This window comes from Heptranchias perlo, chromosome 21 (assembly GCF_035084215.1).
Source record: "Heptranchias perlo isolate sHepPer1 chromosome 21, sHepPer1.hap1, whole genome shotgun sequence".
Classification (NCBI taxonomy): Eukaryota; Metazoa; Chordata; class Chondrichthyes; order Hexanchiformes; family Hexanchidae; genus Heptranchias; species Heptranchias perlo.
The window spans coordinates 21148379-21168774 of NC_090345.1; the positions used below are offsets into that span (position 1 = coordinate 21148379).

The 20396-nt window shown below is 43.8% G+C and overlaps 1 protein-coding gene across 2 annotated transcripts in view; it reads left to right on the plus strand.

Moving 5' to 3' along the window:
• Window positions 1-20396, plus strand: part of inpp5f (inositol polyphosphate-5-phosphatase F) — a 192797-nt gene that overhangs the window by 157483 nt on the left and 14918 nt on the right. For both annotated transcript variants that reach the window (XM_068002246.1, XM_068002247.1), the window contains 6 exons: window positions 1211-1331; window positions 10727-10855; window positions 14602-14719; window positions 17395-17593; window positions 19089-19160; window positions 19322-19395. In XM_068002246.1, coding sequence (XP_067858347.1) covers window positions 1211-1331; window positions 10727-10855; window positions 14602-14719; window positions 17395-17593; window positions 19089-19160; window positions 19322-19395 — 713 coding nt within the window. The remainder of the gene's footprint in view (window positions 1-1210; window positions 1332-10726; window positions 10856-14601; window positions 14720-17394; window positions 17594-19088; window positions 19161-19321; window positions 19396-20396) is intronic.

Consider the following 20396-nt stretch of genomic DNA (forward strand, 5'->3'; position numbering starts at 1 on the left):
TTCACACTTAGATTCAGGTAAGGCATAGGGAGGCTGGTGTGGAAAATGGAAACTTTCACATTGTTATAATGAGGGGTCTTTTTGAAGTAAGGATTAAAGCCTTTTTTTAGTAATGGAGTACTATATTTATCTCATCATGCTATGCCTGACCTGGAAGTACTTGGAGCTTGATGGATGCTCAGCATAGTGTTCAATTTATTAGCTCTGATGTGATCAGCATAAATATTTTAACATGCACAAACTGCTGCCGATCTTGAAATGTTGTACTCCAACATTCACTATATTAACTTGCCTAGTGTGTTTCTGCTGAATGTATCAAGCTTGATGATTTTTTCTTTAAAAAGTGGAACTGGATATGCAAAAGTTCTGATTAAGTGTAAAAAATATTAAAATACCAAATAATGCTGAAGTATTTTGAGAAATACATCCTACTTGATTCCAAATGTTGGAGGGTATATCTATACCTTTTCAGTGTATTTCAGTTGCCCATTGTTAGACGTTTCAAAAACTACTCGTAGCCAACCCAGGAGCAGACATTTTGCATGAAACTCCTCCTGATGCGGCATGAAGTTCTGCTCCAGTGATGTGACTGAGAATGGGCCACACAGCCATAATTTGAATGGAATGCCACAATTGAGAGGTGACTGAGATGCTGACCAGTGTACAGATATCTTGTCTTTTGATGATGTGACTAATTCTCTGTTAAGCAGAGATCTGATTGAAGTGCCCAACTTTATAGTTCACAGTAAACACTCAAACTACTTAGAACTAAGTGTTGTGGGGAAAAAAAATGCAACCTTTTATTCACCATAGGATGTATGTCATTGCTTCCCCTTGTAATACATTTTAGGGACAACAGCATCCCTGTAGGTGGCTTGTGCCTTTTAACTCTGTGAAACAACACTCCCACACAGAATTTTCACTGTTAAATAAAGATTGTTTTTGTAAACCACCGTACCTGAGCCAGCAGCTCATGGCCCTGCACTGCACTGTGGAAACAGGAAGTGTTGGCATTCCCCACTGGTGGAAAGAACGCTACAACACAGAATCATCTGGTGCAGAACACTTGGCAGAGGATTGATTCTCTCTCAATGCTGGCATTTTCACTCCAAGTGAGGATTGTTTTGTTCCTGATTGTATGCTGCAGTATTAACATAACCTGGTGTAGGAGTGATCACAGGGAAAACATACTGTTGTTGTTTGAATACAGGGTTGACCAGGCAGGAGAGATTTGCAAACAGGAAGGAATCTTCAGGGTGAACTGCATGGATTGCTTGGATCGAACAAATGTGGTTCAAGCTGCAATTGCTCGAGTGGTCATGGAACAACAGGTATGAAACATTCAGATAATTTTATGGTTCAGAGAGACTTCAGGAAAAAAAAATACAATATTTTGAGTGTCTCTGATCTCAAATGTGCTCACCAACACCACCACTTTAATATTTAACATTACTTTGTCTTTCTCTTGTCTCTACCCCCTCACAAAATGTAAAGCTTTTGTGTGAACAAGGGTATTGAGGTTATTAGGTGATGTTGCAATGAATGTAAAAATGTTAATTTATCCTGGCAATCCTTTTATCCTTTTGTCAATAAAATTCAAACTATCCACTTTACATATTCACTTAAGAAAAGACATACTTGCTCTCGAGGCAGTACAAAGAAGGTTCACTCGGTTAATCCTGGGGATGAGGGGGCGGACATATGAGGAGAGGTTGAGTAGATTGGGACTCTACTCATTGGAGTTCAGAAGAATGAGAGGCGATCTTATTGAAACATGTAAGATTGTGAAGGAGCTTGATCGGGTGCATGCGGTAAGGATGTTCCCAAGGATGGGTGAAACTAGAACTAGGGGGCATAATCTTAGAATAAGGGGCTGCTCTTTCAAAACTGAGATGAGGAGAAACTTCTTCACTCAGAGTGTAGTAGGCCTGTGGAATTTGCTGCCCCAGGAAGCTGTGGAAGCTACATCATTAAATAAATTTAAAACAGAAATAGACAGTTTCCTAGATGTAAAGGGAATTAGGGGTTACGGGGAGCGGGCAGGAAATTGGACATGAATTTAGATTTGAGGTTAGGATCAGATCAGCCATGATCTTATTGAATGGCGGAGCAGGCTCGAGGGGCCGATTGGCCTACTCCTGCTCCTATTTCTTATGTTCTTACTTCTCCGTTGTAAGTAATCACTTGAAAAACTTGCAATAATTACACATTAATTGGCAATTCTTCAAAGATGTCATTGCATAACAGCTGAATTCAACACCCAATCTGTTGAGATGAAGGTTGCCACCAGGAAAAGTAAGAGATATTTTTAAAAGTGTCCCATTAGCTTCACAATAACTACTATAGTGTATCCATTATAGCTAATCATTCCCGGAGAGTGACTACCAGATGGTCGTCCCATCTTGGACTCCGACTGCAACCCAATCATAGTAGGCAGTGAACCCTGGCTATACGAGTTCTTGTATCCGGCCTCCAGGTAGCTGTTGGCCAGGTCTGAGTTTCCTCATTAGCTATGCAATGGACATCTGCCGACAGTATGGTGGAAGGGCAGCTTGCTACGTGCCAGTCAGCTTAAATTTGAATGCTCCTTACCAGTCTTGCTCGTTGCCAACTGCTTAATCTAAATCCTTACCTGGAAGGCTTTTACGAAGAGAATTGCCTCCGCTCCCCCACTCCAGGGTACTTGTTGATCATTACCACTTTTTGCCACACATTCAACTTGTGGTTTGATCCTGTATCTTACACGTGGGGCAAAAGGGCTGAAAGAAGCCCTTTCATTACATACCTAGGTGATATGAGCCCTCAAGGAGAATTGTTTGAACACAATCTTGTATGTTACCAACTATTCTCTAGTTTCTCTCCTATCTCCTCCCCCCCCCCCCACCTCATGCCCTCTCTGAGCTCATCTTGACCATGAAACCCACCTCCTGCTCCCTCAACCTTATTCTGACCAAACTGCCGACCACCCAGCTTCCCTTCCTGTCCCTGTGTTAGCTGATATTGGTAATGGTTCACTCTCCTTAGGTATTCTCCCTCTCCCCTTCAAATCTGCCATCACCATCACCCTTCCCCCCCCCCCCCCCAAAAAAAAAACCCCCACAAAAAACCCCACCTTTGACTCCTCTCTTTGCGATCAACTGCCCCATCTCCAACCTCCCTTTCCTGTCAAATCTTTGAATGTGTTGTCACCTCCCAAATTCGTGCCCATCTTTCCTGCAACTCCATATTTGAAACCCTCCAATCAGGTTTCTGCCCCTGTCACAGTACTGAAACGGCCCTTATCAAAGTCACAAATGACATCTTCTTTGACTGTGGTAAACTATCCCTCCTCATCCTTATCGACCTGTCTGCAGTCTTTGACAGGGTTGACCATATCGTCCTCCTCCAACACCGCTCCTCCGTGCTCTAGCTGGGTGGGACTGCGCTCGCCTGGTTCCATTCTGATCTATCCAGTTGTAGCCAGAGAATCACCTGAAATGGCTTCCCTTCCTGCTCCTGCACCATTACCTCTAGAGTTCCCCAAGGACCTATCCTTGGCTTCCTCCTATTTCTCATCTACATGCTGCCCCTTGGCGACATTATCCGAAAACACGACGTCAGGTTCCACATGTATGCTGACGACACCCAGCTCTACCTCACCATCACCTCCTCGACCCCTCCACTGTCTGATTTGTCACACTGCTTGTCCGACATCCAGTACTGGGTGAGCACAAATTTCCTCCAACTAAATATCAGGAAGACCGAAGCCATTGTCTCCGGTCCCTGTCACAAACTTCGTTCCCTATCCACCAACTCCATCCCTCTCCCTGGCCACTGTCTGAGGCTGAACCAGACCATTCACAACCTCTGCATCCTATCTGAGCCTGAAATGAGCTTCCGACCACATATCCGCTGCGTAACCAAGACAGCCTACTTGCACCTCCATAATATCGCCTGCCTCCGCCCCTGCCTCAGCTCATCTGCTGTTGAAACCCTCATCCATGCTGTTACCTCTAGATTTGACTGTTCCAATGCTCTCCTGGCTGGCCTCCCACCTTCCACCCTCCATAAACTTGAGCTCCTCCAAAACCCTGCTGCCTATATCCTAACTCGCACCAAGTCCCATTCACCCATCACCCCTGTGCTTGCTGACCTATATTGGCTCTCAGTCCAGAAACGCCTTGATTTTAAAATTCTCATCCTTGTTTTCAAATCCCTTCATGGCCTCGTCCCTCCCTATCTCTGTAACCTCCTCCAGCCCTACAACTCTCAGATCTCTGCGCTCCTCCAATTCTTGCCTCTTGCTCATCCCTGATTTTAATCACTCCATCGTTGATGGCCATGCGTTCAGCTGCCTAGGCCCTAAGCTCTGGAATTCCCTCCCTAAACCCCTCTGCCTCTCTACCTCTCTTCCTTTAAGACGCTCCTTAAAACCCACCTCTTTGACCAAGCTTTTGGTCACCTGTCCTAATATCTCCTTATGTGGCTTGATGTCACATTTTGTTGATAATCACTCCTGTGAACTGCGTTGGGATGTTTTACTACTAAAAGGTGCTATATAAGTGCAAGTTGTTGTTGTAACCTGCATTGGGCCTTCGATGTCATTTGAAAGGCTAGAAAGACCAAATTGTCCTTTGCCCCTTCTCCCAAAGCGTTGTGTTCAAGTTGAGCTGGCGTTCATCACAACCCATAGGTACTGATGAGAATCAACACTTGATACAGATGCCCCCTGTATCTTTCAATCCATACCTTTTCAGATCCCTTTTTAAGCTACAAATTACATTTGTATCACCATATTCCACAGGAACTGCTAATCTGAAAAAAAAACAATGATTTGGCATTAAACTGAATTCCAAATTGTATTGAACAATGAAGGGGGGGGGGGGGAACAAAATGCCACCAGTCTTCCCAGTAGTGAGTAGCTTTAACACGTAGCATATCAGTGCAATATATATTCGATTACATGCCAAAAAGTGCAAACTGGTTATTATAACTTATCAGCCAAACAGATTACTATGTGAGGATATTTGAGAGCTTTTCACTTTTTTCCCCCCCACTTAATTGTATATCTGAATTTGTGCTTGAAACAAGCCTGGAATTGAAGAGCTGCCTGTTCCGTGCTTATTCGTAATGTAGAGCTTCTGAGCTACGTGTAGTCTCACTATTGATTATGAAAGGGAATGTCGTCTGCTCAATATGTGTGGCATTTTTCAGGTACTAATTTAATTTAGTTGTGATACAAGGTATTTAAGTAAGGGAGATTGATGTGTAAAACCGGAATTCTAATTTAATAACATTTGCATAAGCAATCTACTGTATTGAATACTTGAGGGCTGTACCTGTGAGAGGGAGAGATATAGTGCCTTTCATGACCTCGGAACATCTCAGTGCCTTACAGCCAAAGAAGTACATTTTGAAGTGTAGTCCTCTTGTAATGTAGGGAAATGCAGCAGCCAATTTGTGCACAGCAACGTCCCACAAACAGCATTGAGATCATTTATATTTGATGTTGGTTGAGGGATAAATATTCGCCAGGTCACTGGGAGATCTCCACTGCCTTTCTTTGAATAGTGCTATGGGATCTTTTACGTACACCTGATAGCAGACGGGGTCTTGATTTAATGTCTCATCCGAAAGGTGGCACCTCTGACAGTGCAGCAATCCTTCAGTACTGCACTAAAGTGTTAGTCTGATTATGTGCACAATTCTGTTGAGGTGGGGCTTCTGTCTGAAACAAAGTGCTACCAATGAGCCAAGCCTGCCACCTTGACCAGTTTACCCAAGGGATTGATGTGACTCTGTGTTGAAACATCTAAGCTGACATGGATTTGAAGATTCAGTACAAACTGCCACATTGTGTGCTATTGCCTTTAATAACTTCACTATTTAACATTTCAAGTTGACTCAAATCTGAGTGAAAATGGATTTAAAAAAAAAACACTGAAGTGGTGAGTAAGGTTAATGAGGTTTCTTCCAATTGCTGCAGGACTTTGGTTTTGGAGCAGCTTTTCTGGTTCAATTTAAAATTCATTAACCTTACTACAGTTTTCTAACATAGAAACAGAAAAAAACATGTTGCGTGTTCAGATTGTGAAGAGAATAACTGAGCAGATTGGTAGCAGCATGAATAAAACTTGTAACGTCTATGAAAATACTGAACTGTGATATCGGATAGCTTCTGGTTTCAGGTGCCTTGAGTGACTGTTCCAGAATGGAAGCAAAACACAAGATGGAAAGTGGTATTTTCGGCCCAACCCAAAGAACAAATATACAAGTTCTGAAATTGCTGTTGCATTCATTGTATTGATGCCTCAGTCGCTTTTTAGAGGCTTGACTACAGAAAGTTTTAAGAACTGAAAGCATATTGTGCAACAGAGGTTTTTTCCTCAATGATACAGCAAAACCAACCGAAGCATGCGCTTGTCAGCTAATCACTGAATTATATTGAGGCTTTGAAAAAGGCAATAATGGGGATAGTCCTGATCTTTTGAGTGAAGAAGGGATACAGTGGGTGGGATTTATTGTTCTGGAAACCATATAAAGCAGATGTAAGTATGATCCAGTATTGAATTAGAAGTTTAATGGAATCCTGAACCTTCAGTGTTACTGTTCAACATATGTTGTTGTCTGAGCAGACATCTGACTATAGGTTGAATCACTGCTACATTCTTAGCTGGTCAACCTAGAGCCTATCCCAGTGAATCCAGTAAGGTTAAGAGGTGCGGTTAATTTTCACTAATGAAATTTAAGATGTAGGTTTGAGATTTCAAACTTTAACAATGATCCATTGGTTAAAATGATTTAAAAGTTAGATGTGAAATGCACAAGTCCTTGAAGGGGCAGTAAGTTTGCACACTTAATGGGCTCGATGTTAGTAGGGCTGTGGGTTCGCGGCGGGGGGGCTATCGGGCGCGTGGGTAACGCGCCCAGTGAAATTAGTCAGCCACCCGCGCGATCGCAGCCCAATTGGATCCACTTACCTTGTCTTCCGGGTTCCCCACTGCTGATCTGCGCGTCGGGCGGGCTGCGCATGCGCAGTAAGATCTGTCAGCTGGAGGAGCTCTATTTAAAGGGGCAGTCCTCCACTGACAGATGCTGCAACAAATAGAAAAAATTACAGCATGGAGCAGCCCAGGGGGAAGGCTGCTCCCAATTTAATGATGCCTCACTCCAGGTATCAATACATGGGGTGAGGAGGAGGGGGAGGACAGAGATCTTCCCCCCGGCAGGCGGGAGGAAGCGGCCTGCCTCTGCCACCAGGAAGGCCTGGCTTGAGGTGGCAGAGGAGGTCACCTGCACCACCAACATATTGCCCACCTGCATACAATGCAGGAGGCGCTCCAATGACCTCAGTAGGTCAGCCAATGTGAGTACACTTACTCATTCCCCTACACTCCATCTGCCACATCACTGCCCCCACCCCACATCTCCTTCAGCACTGCCAACACTACTCTGTCACATCACCCCTCATATCCACTCAAACCTCATCCTCATCTTACCTGCACTTACTCACCTCGCCAGTACTCATCCCGCCACTACCACTCAACCCAATCCTCATACAATCTCATGGCTCTATCTCATACTCACCCTCTTGTGCATCTCTTTCACGGTCAGCCTCACTCAACCTGCCACTACCTGTGCTGCAGCCACAGAGCATGCATCAGATATGTGCAGTAGGCAGCGTAAGGCAAACGTGTCGTGAGCATGAAGGGGATGCACAAGGGTGTTTGAGGGTTTGTCATAGTTGTTACTTATATTTAATTTCTGACCAACTCACATTACATATTATATTGGCACCACTACTGCCATGTCTTTGCAAATCTTGTCTGGTTTGTGCAATAATGCCCTTTCCTGAGGATCACAATGAAGACCCACAACTGATGCCACCCATTGTGTCACTGCAGAGTGGGTGTAGGAGTATTTGCAGGGCTCTTTTGTGCAGATGACTGAGAGATGTCGGCGATGTCCCCGGTGGCACCCTGGAAGGATGCAGAGAAGTTGTTGAGGGCAGTGGTGACTTTGACAGCGACAGGTAAGAAGATGGTGCTCGGGCCAGCCAGGAGCAGCTTGGCATGAAGGAGGCTGCAGATATCCACGACTACATGTCGAGTGATTCTGAGCCTCCATGTGCACTGCTGCTCAGAGAGGTCCAGGAAGCTGAGCCTCGGTCTGTGGACCCTGTGGCGAGGGTAGTGCCCTCTGCGACGCATCTCTCTCTGCGGTTGCCCTCCCTCCTGCTGTGCAGGTGGATGTGTCACAGCACTCTGTTGTGGAGCTCCACGTGTCAGAGGTGGACGGCGTGGATGGCGAGGCTGGTGATGCTGTTCACCCTCCGAGGAGGTCATGACTGCAGCAATGGCGGCCCCCATCCGGAAGATGTACATCTGAGGGGGTCCGCAAGGTAGGTACATGTCTCTGGACCCCGGGGTAAGTGTGCAAGTTGGTGACTTTGATTGTCAGGAGGAGGGTGGTGGAGGCCAAACTTTGTCCCAAGTGACAGAGTGGCCTCCTGCAATGAGTGAGGGTCTCCCCCACCCACCCCCCCCACCCTGTCAAATGGCCCTTTGCAGCTGCCACAGGCTGATGGCTGCAACAGGTCCATTTGAACTGGGAGTGTTTCCCCCAGTACGGGACACAGTCCCAGTTTGCTATAAAATCCCACCCCTCCTCACATAATCCCTTAATCAGGTCAGTTAATGACCTGAACAAGCAAAATAAATACCTTCAAGTGGAACCCCACTGGCTTTAATTGCCTGCGGGATTCCCACCAGCGGGGGCTGCGCGCGCATGCTGGCGCGTCATTGGGGAACCCGGAAGAGGGCGGGTTGGAGCCGAGCTCCCGACCTGCTCCGGGATTCTCTGATTTTTGGAGCCCCCCCGCCAGGAACGCACCCGATAGCGGGTGCTAAAATGCCCAATATTACAGTTGTGACATATATGTTGACCATGTTTCTCGAGGAATGCATCATTCACCTTGGAGCACGATTTGTATTAAGCCTTGCTGATTAACTTTCCTGGCCAACCTGTGCAAAGTATTGTAAGCTGGAAAACTAATCCTGGATAGAACAAATCATTTACCCATGTAGCTAGCTGTGCAGCATCATAAATTGTGTGCCCTGTCTGACAACTGATTAGCATAGTCGTCCGACTATAGATTGGGATAGTGCATTCACAATTGGGTGCTGTCATTATAACTGATGCTAACTGAAAGTAAAGTGCAGGAGGAGGTGCGAGAAACCCTGGCCCTACAGGTGTGACGTAAGGATGAGGGGTACAGAGAAATGGGAAGGATCAGGTGAAAAAATGAAATCCTAGAGAGATGTTGCATCTGGGCTGTGAAGAGACGGGCAATTTTAAGTCTTAATTACAAATGAGGATTGTTACTAGAGAAATTGGCAGAGGGTAATTATTGATGCAGTAAATTCTTTTTTAACTGCAGGTTTTATTCACATTTAATTAAGTTAAAGGCTGTGTCATCAGTACTAAACAGTTGGTTTTACAGCACAATGTGCAAATTCAATTTAGCAGTCAAAATAAATTGCACACTTGTTGAATAGAATTTAACTGCTTTTGCTTTTATAAAATTGTATCATTTTTACTTTAACAAATTTTTCCTCTCCTCCGCCACCTACACTGAATAGAATTCTTCATTAGGAAAACTGAATTTAGGCACATGGTCCTTTCACCCATGAGATAAGGATTCAGACCTGTTTCAAACTGATGGGGTGAGATTCTCTGCTCTGCTAGCCCGAAGAGTTTGGCCACTTTCAGCTCCATTCCTAGTGGGTGTGGGCCCACTGCACTAAATTGACCCAAATAAAACATTGTATGTATATTTAATGCCAATCTATCAGAATGATTACTATATTTTCCACTCAAACAGTCAATTCAGAGAAATGGAAAAATTCACTTTGGTGCGAATGAGGACTAAGGCCCATTGGTGGATAGTGGAAGGGGCTTTATTTTGGCTTGGGACTGCATGATGCACTGTGGTAGGAAAGTGTTTAATGTCTAGTCACGTGTCAGCTTGGCTTAGTTGATGGTACCCTCACCTGAGTCAGACTTTTATGGGTTCAAGCTGAACGCCAGGACTTAAGCACATGATTTAAGCAGACACTTCAACGCAGCACTCAGATGGCTACGCTGTCAGAGATGCTGTCTTTCAAATGAGACATTAAATCAAGCCCACCTGCCTGTTGAGATGATTTTAAAGATCTCTGAGTTGTTCAAAGAGCAGGGAGTTCTACCATTGTTCTGCCTAACGTCCCTCACTTGACAAACAAACTAAGAACAGTCTGTGGGACCTTGCTCTGCACGTATTGGCTGCTGTGTTTGCCTACATAAGTGACTGCACTTCAAAAGTAATTAGATGTGAAGTGATTTGGGACATCTCGAGGACAGAAGGTGTTGTATAAATGCATTGTTTCCCCTTCAACTGTTATTAAAAATAGTGTCAAAATTATCCATTGAGATTGTACATGTGTTGTTGAATAGTAAAAAGGGAATTGCCATTTTGTTTTTGCACTGCTATCTGTCTGACATGGCTATGAACTTAATTCTTGAAAGCTGCAGTTTGCTGTAGCAGATCCCAGGCTGTACGGCAGTGAAGTCGAAATACATTGAATTGTGCAGCATTGATTGTTTTAAAGTCATGTGATGCAAATTTAGTAGCCTTGCAAAAATGTAAATAATTCACTGATTTAAGTTCATGTTTCTGATGTTTTCTCTCCATTGTCCCATCTTTCAGCTGAAGAAATTAGGAGTCATGCCACCTGAACAGCCGCTGCCTCAAAAATGCTATCGGATTTATCAGATCATGTGGGCCAACAATGGAGACGCCATCAGCAGGCAGTATGCTGGGACGGCTGCTTTAAAGGTAAAATTCACTCCATTTAAATGATTGGAGGGGGTTTGTTCTTGATTTATGTATCAGGATAAAGCCTTCTCACTAAATTTTGTTTTTATACAGTGTTTTATTTGGAGTACTATATTGTTCTGAAATTGTGTAGAGGAGAATTAGATTGAAATTGGTGTATCCATGTTCAAGTACAGAAGTTTCCCGAGTGTTCCCCCTGACCTGGAAGTGTGTGTTTGATAGCTGCGTGTGGTTAGTTCAAAATGGCTGAGCAATGAAGAGCACATGGTTTTAGGCTCTGAAATCTGTAAGTTTTTTTACCAACTGAAGTCAGTAACTATCACTACAATTAATCAAGAACTTCAGTTACTCAGGCTTGTGGGAGTTGCTTAACTACTAAAGTGCTGAATAAAGAGTAAAATCTCTGCTGATTTTGGTGAGATGGGGCATAATGCAGGTATGTTATAAATTTTCATGGTCCGATTTTTTTTTTTGGCAGGACTAATTTTCACTGGGTTTATGTCCCACTTGATTCCACTGTAATATCTAATCTGGATGGAAAGAGCAGTTTCCTTTGTCCACACTGTCACCAATACGCATATGCGAATAAAGTGTAAATTGTAAGTTGTCAGAATTCCAGCAACTTCCACCTCACTGCACTCGGTGCAACTTATGAACAGATAAAAGAAGGATAGCCTTGTCGTGAGCAGATCTGCCCAATGGAAGTGATCCATTTAAAGATGTCGATATCTTGGACAACTTTCGAGCTACTGAGCAGTACTTAAAACTACCAGAGTGAGGGGCTTTCTAGTCACCAGCACATTTTCAACTCCCATTCACAATAAGAGATAGCATAGAGCATTGGTTTCCCTATAAGAAATCCCCTGTTTGGAATCTTGATAGTGGAGGATAACCGATCAAAGGATGAGGAACTATGTCTACATAAGAACAGAGGAAAAAGGAGCAGGAGTAGGCCATCTGACCCCTCGAGCCTGCTCCGCCATTCAACAAGATCATGGCTAATATTCTACCTCAACTCCATTTTCCTGCACCATCCCCATATCCCTTGATGCCTTTAATATCTAAAAATCTATCGATCTCTGTTTCGAATGTACTCAGTGACTGAGCCTCCACAGCCCTCCGGGGTAGAGGATTCATCACCCTCTGAAGAAATTTCTCCATCTCAGTCCTAAATGGCCTATCCCTTATACTGAGACTGTGACCCATGGTTCTGGACTACCCAGCCTGGGGAAACATCCTCCCTGCATCTACCCTGTCAAGCCCTGTAAGAATTTTGCACGTTTTAATGAGATCACCTCTCATCTAAACTCGAGAATACAGGCCTGGTCTGCTCAATCTCTCCTTATTCGACAATCCCGCCATCCCAGGAATCAGTCTGGTGAACCTTCTTTGCACTCCCTCTAAGGCAAGTATATCCTTAGGTAAGGAGACCAAAATTGTACACAATACTCCAGGTGCGGTCTCACTAAGGCCCTATGTAATTGCAGTAAGACTCCTGTACTCAAATCCTCTTGTAGTAAAGGCCAACACACTATTTGCCTTCCTAATTGCTTGCTGCACCTGCACGTTAGCTTTCAGTGACTCATGTACAAAGATACCCAGGTCCCTTTGAACATCAACATTTCCCAATCTCTCACCATTTAAAAAAATACTCTGCATTTCTGTTTTTCCTACCAATGTGGATAACTTCACATTTTCCCACATTATATTCCATCTGCTGTGTTCTTGCCCACTCACTGAGCCTACCTGTATCCCCTTGACGCCTCTTTGCATCTTCCTCACAACTCTCATTCCCACCCAGTTTTGTGTCATCAGCAAACTTGGAAATATTACATTTGTTTCCCTTCTTTCCTGATTTTGATTCACTAATGAAACCCTGGTTGAGCTATTGCACTTTCTGTATGGTGATCTCCAGCCCAGCCCTGCCAGTGGCTGTCAAAGTCCTCACAGCTCTCAACTTTACTGCCACTGGCTCCTTCAAAGTTCCAACCAGGGACTTCTGCAAAATCACCCAGGGTGCAGTCCAGGTCTGCAAATGATTGATTATCAATTCCACCTTTGAGAGAGCTGGGGAATTCCTCCATTTTGCGAAGGCTGACTCCTCGATGACAGTTTGACAGGCTTGTTCTGTTATTTCATTTGCTAGAAGCTCAAATTCAGTAGATGGCACCCACGTTGCACTGTGGGTTCATTAAATTTGCTGAGCAGGAGAAGCTTCTACTCCCTCCATGTTTAAATAGTTGATGAGCAGCTACAATGAATCCTGCGTATCAATGCCAGATTTTCAAGGAGGAGTTGTAATCATTTTAGCATGAGGCGCTCCAGCCGCTGAGCTCTATTCAGGGGAGATAGTGAAGTGTTATGATAGCTTTTGGGAGACAAAGCATACCCCTTGCTTCCATGGCACATGGCCCCACTTTGACTGCCAAACTCACCATTGGAACATCACTACAGTGTGGCCCATTCATCAACTAGTGGTTATTGAGAGGACTATAGGGCTTCTGAAGGCAAGGTTTCATGGCCTTGATGGGTCTGGAGAGGCATTGCAGGATGCTCCTGAGTGTGCTTGTATTGCACTTGCTTGCTGTGCCTATCATGTCTTGGCTGCTCAAAAATATTGAGTATGGAGTCCTAGGAGGAGAGGGCCTCAGCTGCTGAGGAGGTTGAGCAACATGAAACTCAGCCTCATGAAGATCAGTTCTGAGATGACTCTTCTGTGTTGACTGCAAGGGAAATTCATGGGGAGATTATTAGTGATACCTTCTCAGGTTAAAGTGGTACCCAGTCTTCCTGCCAATTCCAATGGTTCATACTTAAACATCTGACTTTCTGGCCCCCATTAACAAATCTGTCATGTCTCCCCAACCAGATCTTGCAATACCTCGTGGGCTCATTGATCAACAGAACCAATTTAAAGAGCAATCAAAGAATCATACAGCACAGAAGGCTGCCATTCGGCCCATCGGGTGTGTGCTGGTTCTTTGAAAGAGCTATCCAATTAGTCCCACTCTCTTTCCCCATAGCCCTGCACATTCCTCCTTTGCAAGTGTATGATAGATTTATTTTACAGTAAGTGATCAAACTTTCTAATATTTTCCGTAGGTACTGAGATGTGCTTTCCTAATACGTATCCTGGTGCTTCATCGAGGTTCCAATTGAGGACCAGTGTTGAGAGGTAGTTAGCTTGGTGCAAGAGGCTTCTGGGACATGAGCTCTCATGACAGCTGTGTCCTGGGGAGGACCTCTTTTGCTTCATCTCTGTAACCTCCTGGGCAGCCTGGTAATGGGTGCAGGTTCAGGGTAGCAACTGATTGGGATGGTAGATCTAATGATTCCCAACAGATCCTGAGTGTGTTTGCTGCAAGTTAGCCCCTTGCCTCTGAAAGCTAGAATTTAGAACACTCTCGGGCTGCAGTCTGTGCTTCCGATGTGCAACCCCCCCGCGTGCCCCCCCACCCGAAACCTTTGCTGTGCGGAAGAAGAGAACACGAATTAAGAATTAAGAACAGGTGCTGAACAAATCTAGTCCATCAGATTGGAGTGCCATTCATGCCATAATCTGTCACCTGAAAAATTGATCCAAGTGATGACTGACATTTACTGTCTTCAAGAGCAATAAATATAAATCTGAAGACTTAACTGGAAATCTGTAACCTTTTGATCACCAAAACCATATGTAGTAATTCTTATATCCTCCCCAAGCAGAGGAGTGGGTGTATTATTCTCATGTTATTCCTTTTTAATAGGGTGACTTTACAAGAACTGGAGAACGAAAGCTTGCAGGAATGATGAAAGATGGCTATAACTCTGCCAATCGGTATTACCTCAATCGCTTCCGTGATGCCTATAGACAAGCTGTCATAGGTAAGAGATAACCTTGAAATGTCGTAACTTTAGGAGCGATAAGAAACCTTGACCAATACATAATGGGGGGGGGGGGGGAAAGAAAATTCAGTGCAGTGCACAAAATTCCAGTAGGTTTCATTTCACCTTTTTTCTTATAATTGAAAATAAAGAAACTTGCTCCTGGAAAACTGTCCCTGAACAGACCATTCAACAGACCTCGGTCAGATTAACAGAAGTAAAATGCATTCCATTTCCATTTTGTACCTCTCAATCATTTGTTAACCAAGTGCAATATTCTAGACTGCAGTAAAAACTATGGGAAATGATATTTGTGCCACAGTGCATTGGAACATGCCTTGCCACATCAGCCCTGCCTGTCGTGCTGGAATATCTGACTACCTACATGGCAGCTCCTGATCAAAGGGATGCACAGAAGTTGAGTGACTTGCAATGGTCAGACTCGTGCACCTCTAATTGGTAGAAACCTTGTAATGGGTCATGACTTCGTCACCGTAGCCCATTATTTTTGTTCCCCAATTTTCTCACCTCCCCGTGCCCCCCCTCGTACCATGTAGCAATCTTTTCCCTGATTAGCAAGGCAGGCTGGTGATCTATTTCCAAGTTTCTGCAGCACTGGCCTATAACTATGGTCCATTAATTTTTGATTCTTTCCTCCTTTATGGGGGATGTAGCAAGCCTGTGGCCTTTAATCGCATACCCAAGAATCTGACTCCTGGAAAACTGGTCAGAAGCCGGTATCTGATTTCAATACATTGTTACTAGTTAGCATATCATTGATAACTTGTGCACTAAAAAGCCTGCAACTGGGGATGGGCCAATGTAGATGTGAAATTTACTATTATGTCGTTTGCATGTTTACATGAAATTATTGGAGGCCAATCATCTCAGCCCCAGGACATTGCTGCAGGAGTTCCTCAGGGCAGTGTCCTAGGCCCAACCATCTTCAGTTGCTTCATCAATGACCGTCCCTCCATCATAAGGTCAGAAATGGGGATGTTCGCTGATGATTGCAGAGTGTTCAGTTCCATTCGCAAACCCTCAGATAATGAAGCAGTCCGCGCCCGCATGCAGCAAGACCTGGACAACATCCAGGCTTGGGCTGATAAGTGGCAAGAAACATTCGTGCCGGACAAGTGCCAGGCAATGACCATCTCCAACAAGAGAGAATCTAACCACCTCCCCTTGACATTCAACGGCATTACCATCGCCGAATACCCCACCATCAACATCCTGGGGGTTACCATTGACCAGAAACTTAACTGGACCAGCCACATAAATACTGTGGCTACAAGAGCAGGTCAGAGGCTGGGTATTCTGCAGCAAGTGACTCACCTCCTGACTCCCCAAAGCCTTTCCACCATCTACATGGCACAAGTCAGGAGTGTGATGGAATACTCTCCACTTGCCTGGATGAGTCCAGCTCCAACAACACTCATGAAGCTCGACACCATCCAGGACAAAATAGCCCGCTTGATTGGCACCCCATCCACCACCCTAAACATTTGCTCCCTCCACTACCGGCGCACTGTGGCTGCAGTGTGTACCATCCACAGGATGCACTGCGGCAACTCGCCAAGGCTTCTTCGACAGCATCTCCCAAACCCACGACCTCTACCACCTCGATGGACAAGAGCAGCGGGTACATGGGACCAACACCACCTGCACGTTCCCCTCCAAGTCACACACCATCCCGACTTGGAAATATATCGTCGCTGGGTCAAAATCCTGGACCTCCCTACCTAACAACACTGGAAGAACCATTACCACACAGACTGCAGCGGTTCAAGAAGGTGGCTCACCACCACCTTCTCGAGGGCAATTAGGGATGGGCAATAAATGCTGGCCTTGTCAGCGACACCCACATCCCATGAACGAATTTTAAAAAATCTAATGATGATCAATCTGCAGTGGCATTACACACTGGGAGTCAAGACTAAGTGTAGGTTTGAGGCTGGGGGATATTTGGACCAGGGTGAACAGATGGAATTCAGTCCTCATTTTAAAGTCAAATACCCTGCCCTTATTTTTGTATTTTCATTGCATACATTCTTATGTGCACATTTTTAATGGAATCTACTTATGTAAACTTGTCACACTGTAATTACACCCTCCAGGCAGCCTCCACCGAGGGAGGGAGTAGGGTGTAACTATAGCCTGACAAGTTTACATTGACAGTTTCCGATATACGGCAACTTCTGATCAAAGGGATGAGCGGAAATTGGGTGATTTGCAATAGTCAGACTCGTGCACCTCTATTTAGTAGAAACCTTGTGATGGGTGTAAATCTGGACATAAGAATTTATAAGAGGCAAAGTTGACAGGAAATGTGTGCAGATTCAAATATTAAATTGATGATATAATGGGTTCCCTTCAGCCTCCTGAAATAACTTTAGGGTTATTGAACGTACAACTTGGCTTTTAGTCAGTCTCATTCTCAAAACCTTAATCAGGGGTTTTGCTGTCATTCAACCCACGGATAATGATTTCCGTTTTGCCTGACAATGAAACCAAGTATTTAGTATCTGTCTTGGTCATTACTAATTGTTGCCAAATGAATATTGATTTTCTGTCCTGGTGGTTATGATCCTCGTTTTTCTTTTATAGCCCATTTTACTGTGTCTGTATTGTTAAAATGTACTTGCCGTTGTGCAGTAATGTTCCTCTTTAATTAGATCCGATGCAGGGCATCCCAGTGACTGAAGATCTCTACTCCATCTTCAGCAAGGAGAAAGAGCATGAAGCTTTACATAAACAGAACCAGAGGACCCAGCAGGAACAGATCAGCCTCCTCTTGCAGAATTACATGAAACTGCTATTACCCAACGATGAGAAATTCCATGGGGGCTGGGCTGTGATAGATTGTGATCCAAGGTCTGTAATCACAAAAAGCATCGATCATGGAGAATTTTCATTTCACACTCAGAAATTAAATATTGATGAATCTCAACCTGTCACTCTTGTTTAGATGTAGAAAATGGCTGCACCATGTACATTGTAAAACTGTTTACAGTGTACATGGCACAGGAGAATTGATTGAATTCGTTATTTGAAGGCTAAATTTTTAATAAAGTTTTGAAATGGCCTTTAACTCCATTTACTGGCAGTTAGCGTTTGGTAGCACTTTGTGCTTGGAATGGCAGCAAGGCTGAGTTATCATGTCATGTAAAAGTCCAGCCTTTACAAAATATATTTGGTGAATGTTGGGGGTAAAATACATTGCAACTTTGTTGAAATGAAGAGTTGAATTATGGGGGGGAAAAAAACTGAGCCTGTGTTAAAAGATACATTTCTAAGTTTAATTGAAAATAATCAAGGCTTGACAAACCTACACCACCCTTGGTGAAAAAATTTCTCCTCAGCTCCCCTTTAATCCTTCTACCAATTACTTTAAATCTATGCCCCCTGGTCACTGACCCCTCTGCTAAGGGAAATAGGTCCTCCCTATCCACTCTATCTAGTCCCATCATAATTTTATATACCTCAATTAAATCTCCCCTCAGCCTTCTATGTTCCAAAGAAAACAACTCCAGCCTATCCAATCTTTTCTCATAGCTAAAATTCTCCAGCCCTGGCAACATCCTTGTAAATCTCCTCTGTACCCTCTCTAGTGCAATTACATCCTGTAATGTGGTGACCAGAACTGTACGTAGTACTCAAGCTGTGGCCTAACCAATGTTTTATACAGTTCTAGTATAACCTCCCTGCTCTTATATTCTGTGCCTCTGCTAATAAAGGAAGGTATCCCATATGCCTTTTTATAACCACCTTATCTACCTGTCCTGCTACCTTCAGGGATCTGTGAACATGCACTCCAAGGTCCCTTTGTTCCTGTACACCTTTCAGTATCCTCCCATATATTGTGTACTGCCTTGCTTTGTTTGCCCTCCCCAATTGGGTAAAATTGGGACTGATGCTGCAGCTCTGAAGCATTTCTCTCCCAACATTGGGACCTGTGTTCATCTCTTAGTCTCAACTGACAGTTGAGGAAGTAGGGGCCACCGCTTTTGGATGGTGTCTTAAGTTGACAGGAATAGTGTGCAGGAAGAGTCCCTTCTGTGTGCTGCTGAAGCACTGTCTGATGGGACTAGCTGGGTTCCATGGTATGATATCTCTGCCCTTCTGATCAAGGGTGATATTTTCAATATTAGAATATATAAATTTAAAAATAGTTTAAGGTAAGTATAGTAAGGAGTTGATTTATTTCTAGACTTTTATTTCTTTGCCAGTAAATACAAATTTCAATGTTTATTCAACACATGCATTTCTAGTTGAAGCTTTAAGTACAGTTTCCATCTGATAGGAAAAGACTGTTGAGGGTTCCCATAGGAAATAATTTATATTGCTTGAAATTGTAATTCTTTTGCAGTCTTATTGATGCCACCCACAGAGATGTTGATGTGCTCCTCCTTCTCTCCAACTGTGCCTACTATGTGGCCTAGTAAGTAAATGGCCAGCTTGTTTAAAACTCATTAAATGTTACCAAAGATTGTTTCATGACCGGACTAATAAAATTTATAACTGATTGTTGCCAAGCAACCAATGAGTGAGTGTACGATTGTTCACTTGTGCATTTACACTTCTATCTCTCTCCATTGGCAGCTATGATGATGAAGTTGACAAAGTGAACCAGTATCAAAGACTGAACTTGGAAGATTTGGAGAAGATTGAAATCGGTGGGTTTGTTTTGATACTGCCGTCTGATTCTCATTCTGTTGTGATGAGTGTACAGTATTTGCCAGTGCTGCAGCTTGAATTCCCTTCCTACTTTGAGATGCTGTACACTCCAGTATTAATCTGCCTGCTAGCCCTTGCTGGGACGGTTATAGATTGATCCCTGCATGTTTTGTTGTAATACTTTCCTGTGCACGCACCTGTTTGTATATTTAAAAAAAATATAAGGAGGCAGTGAAAACGGCTGTTGTGCCCAGGCACTGTGATTTTTTTATTTCATACTTGTAATGCAGTTTTCAGTAATGCTGATATGAGGCGCTCACTATTTTGCCTTACAATGTGAGACAGTTTCATTTTATATCAACATTTGATATTTTGAACCGAAAAACAATGCAAAACAAGTTACCTTTCACTATTAAATTCTCCGTACTTATCTGAGAAACTGAAATCCCAAATTCTGTTGTTGCATACTGGTTATGATGAACAGTTGAATAATCTGCTACTGGTTTTAACTTTGGGATTGAATGTCCTTGCATTCTGATTTTGACCAAGAGCCCTGAATAAGGGGTAAATTCAGTATTCTACTTAGAGATAAATGACTCCATGGAGTTTGGTTGTCTTCAGTCTGGATGCAGCACTGATTCCTGTTTCCACTGCCAAGCACGATACTATGGCAAGGACTGTGAGCAATTTCCTGCTTTCCATAGTGAAAAAATGGATCTCCTTAAGAACGTGAAGCTGTTCTGTGGGATGTAATAATACTTCAATCACACACAGGTTTTGCCACAATTACTTTTATTTTCTAAATGTTTTAATTGGTCAAATAATATCTGATATTCCCTAACACTTACATACGAACATATGAAAATGACTGCAGGATCATCAAACACTTCATCCCTCCTCCTCCCCACTCCCCCCACCTAACCTCCCCTTCCTGGCTGCCATGTAATCTTCTGGGGGAGGCAAAAGAACAGGGAAGAAATCCAGGGCCAATAAGGGAAAA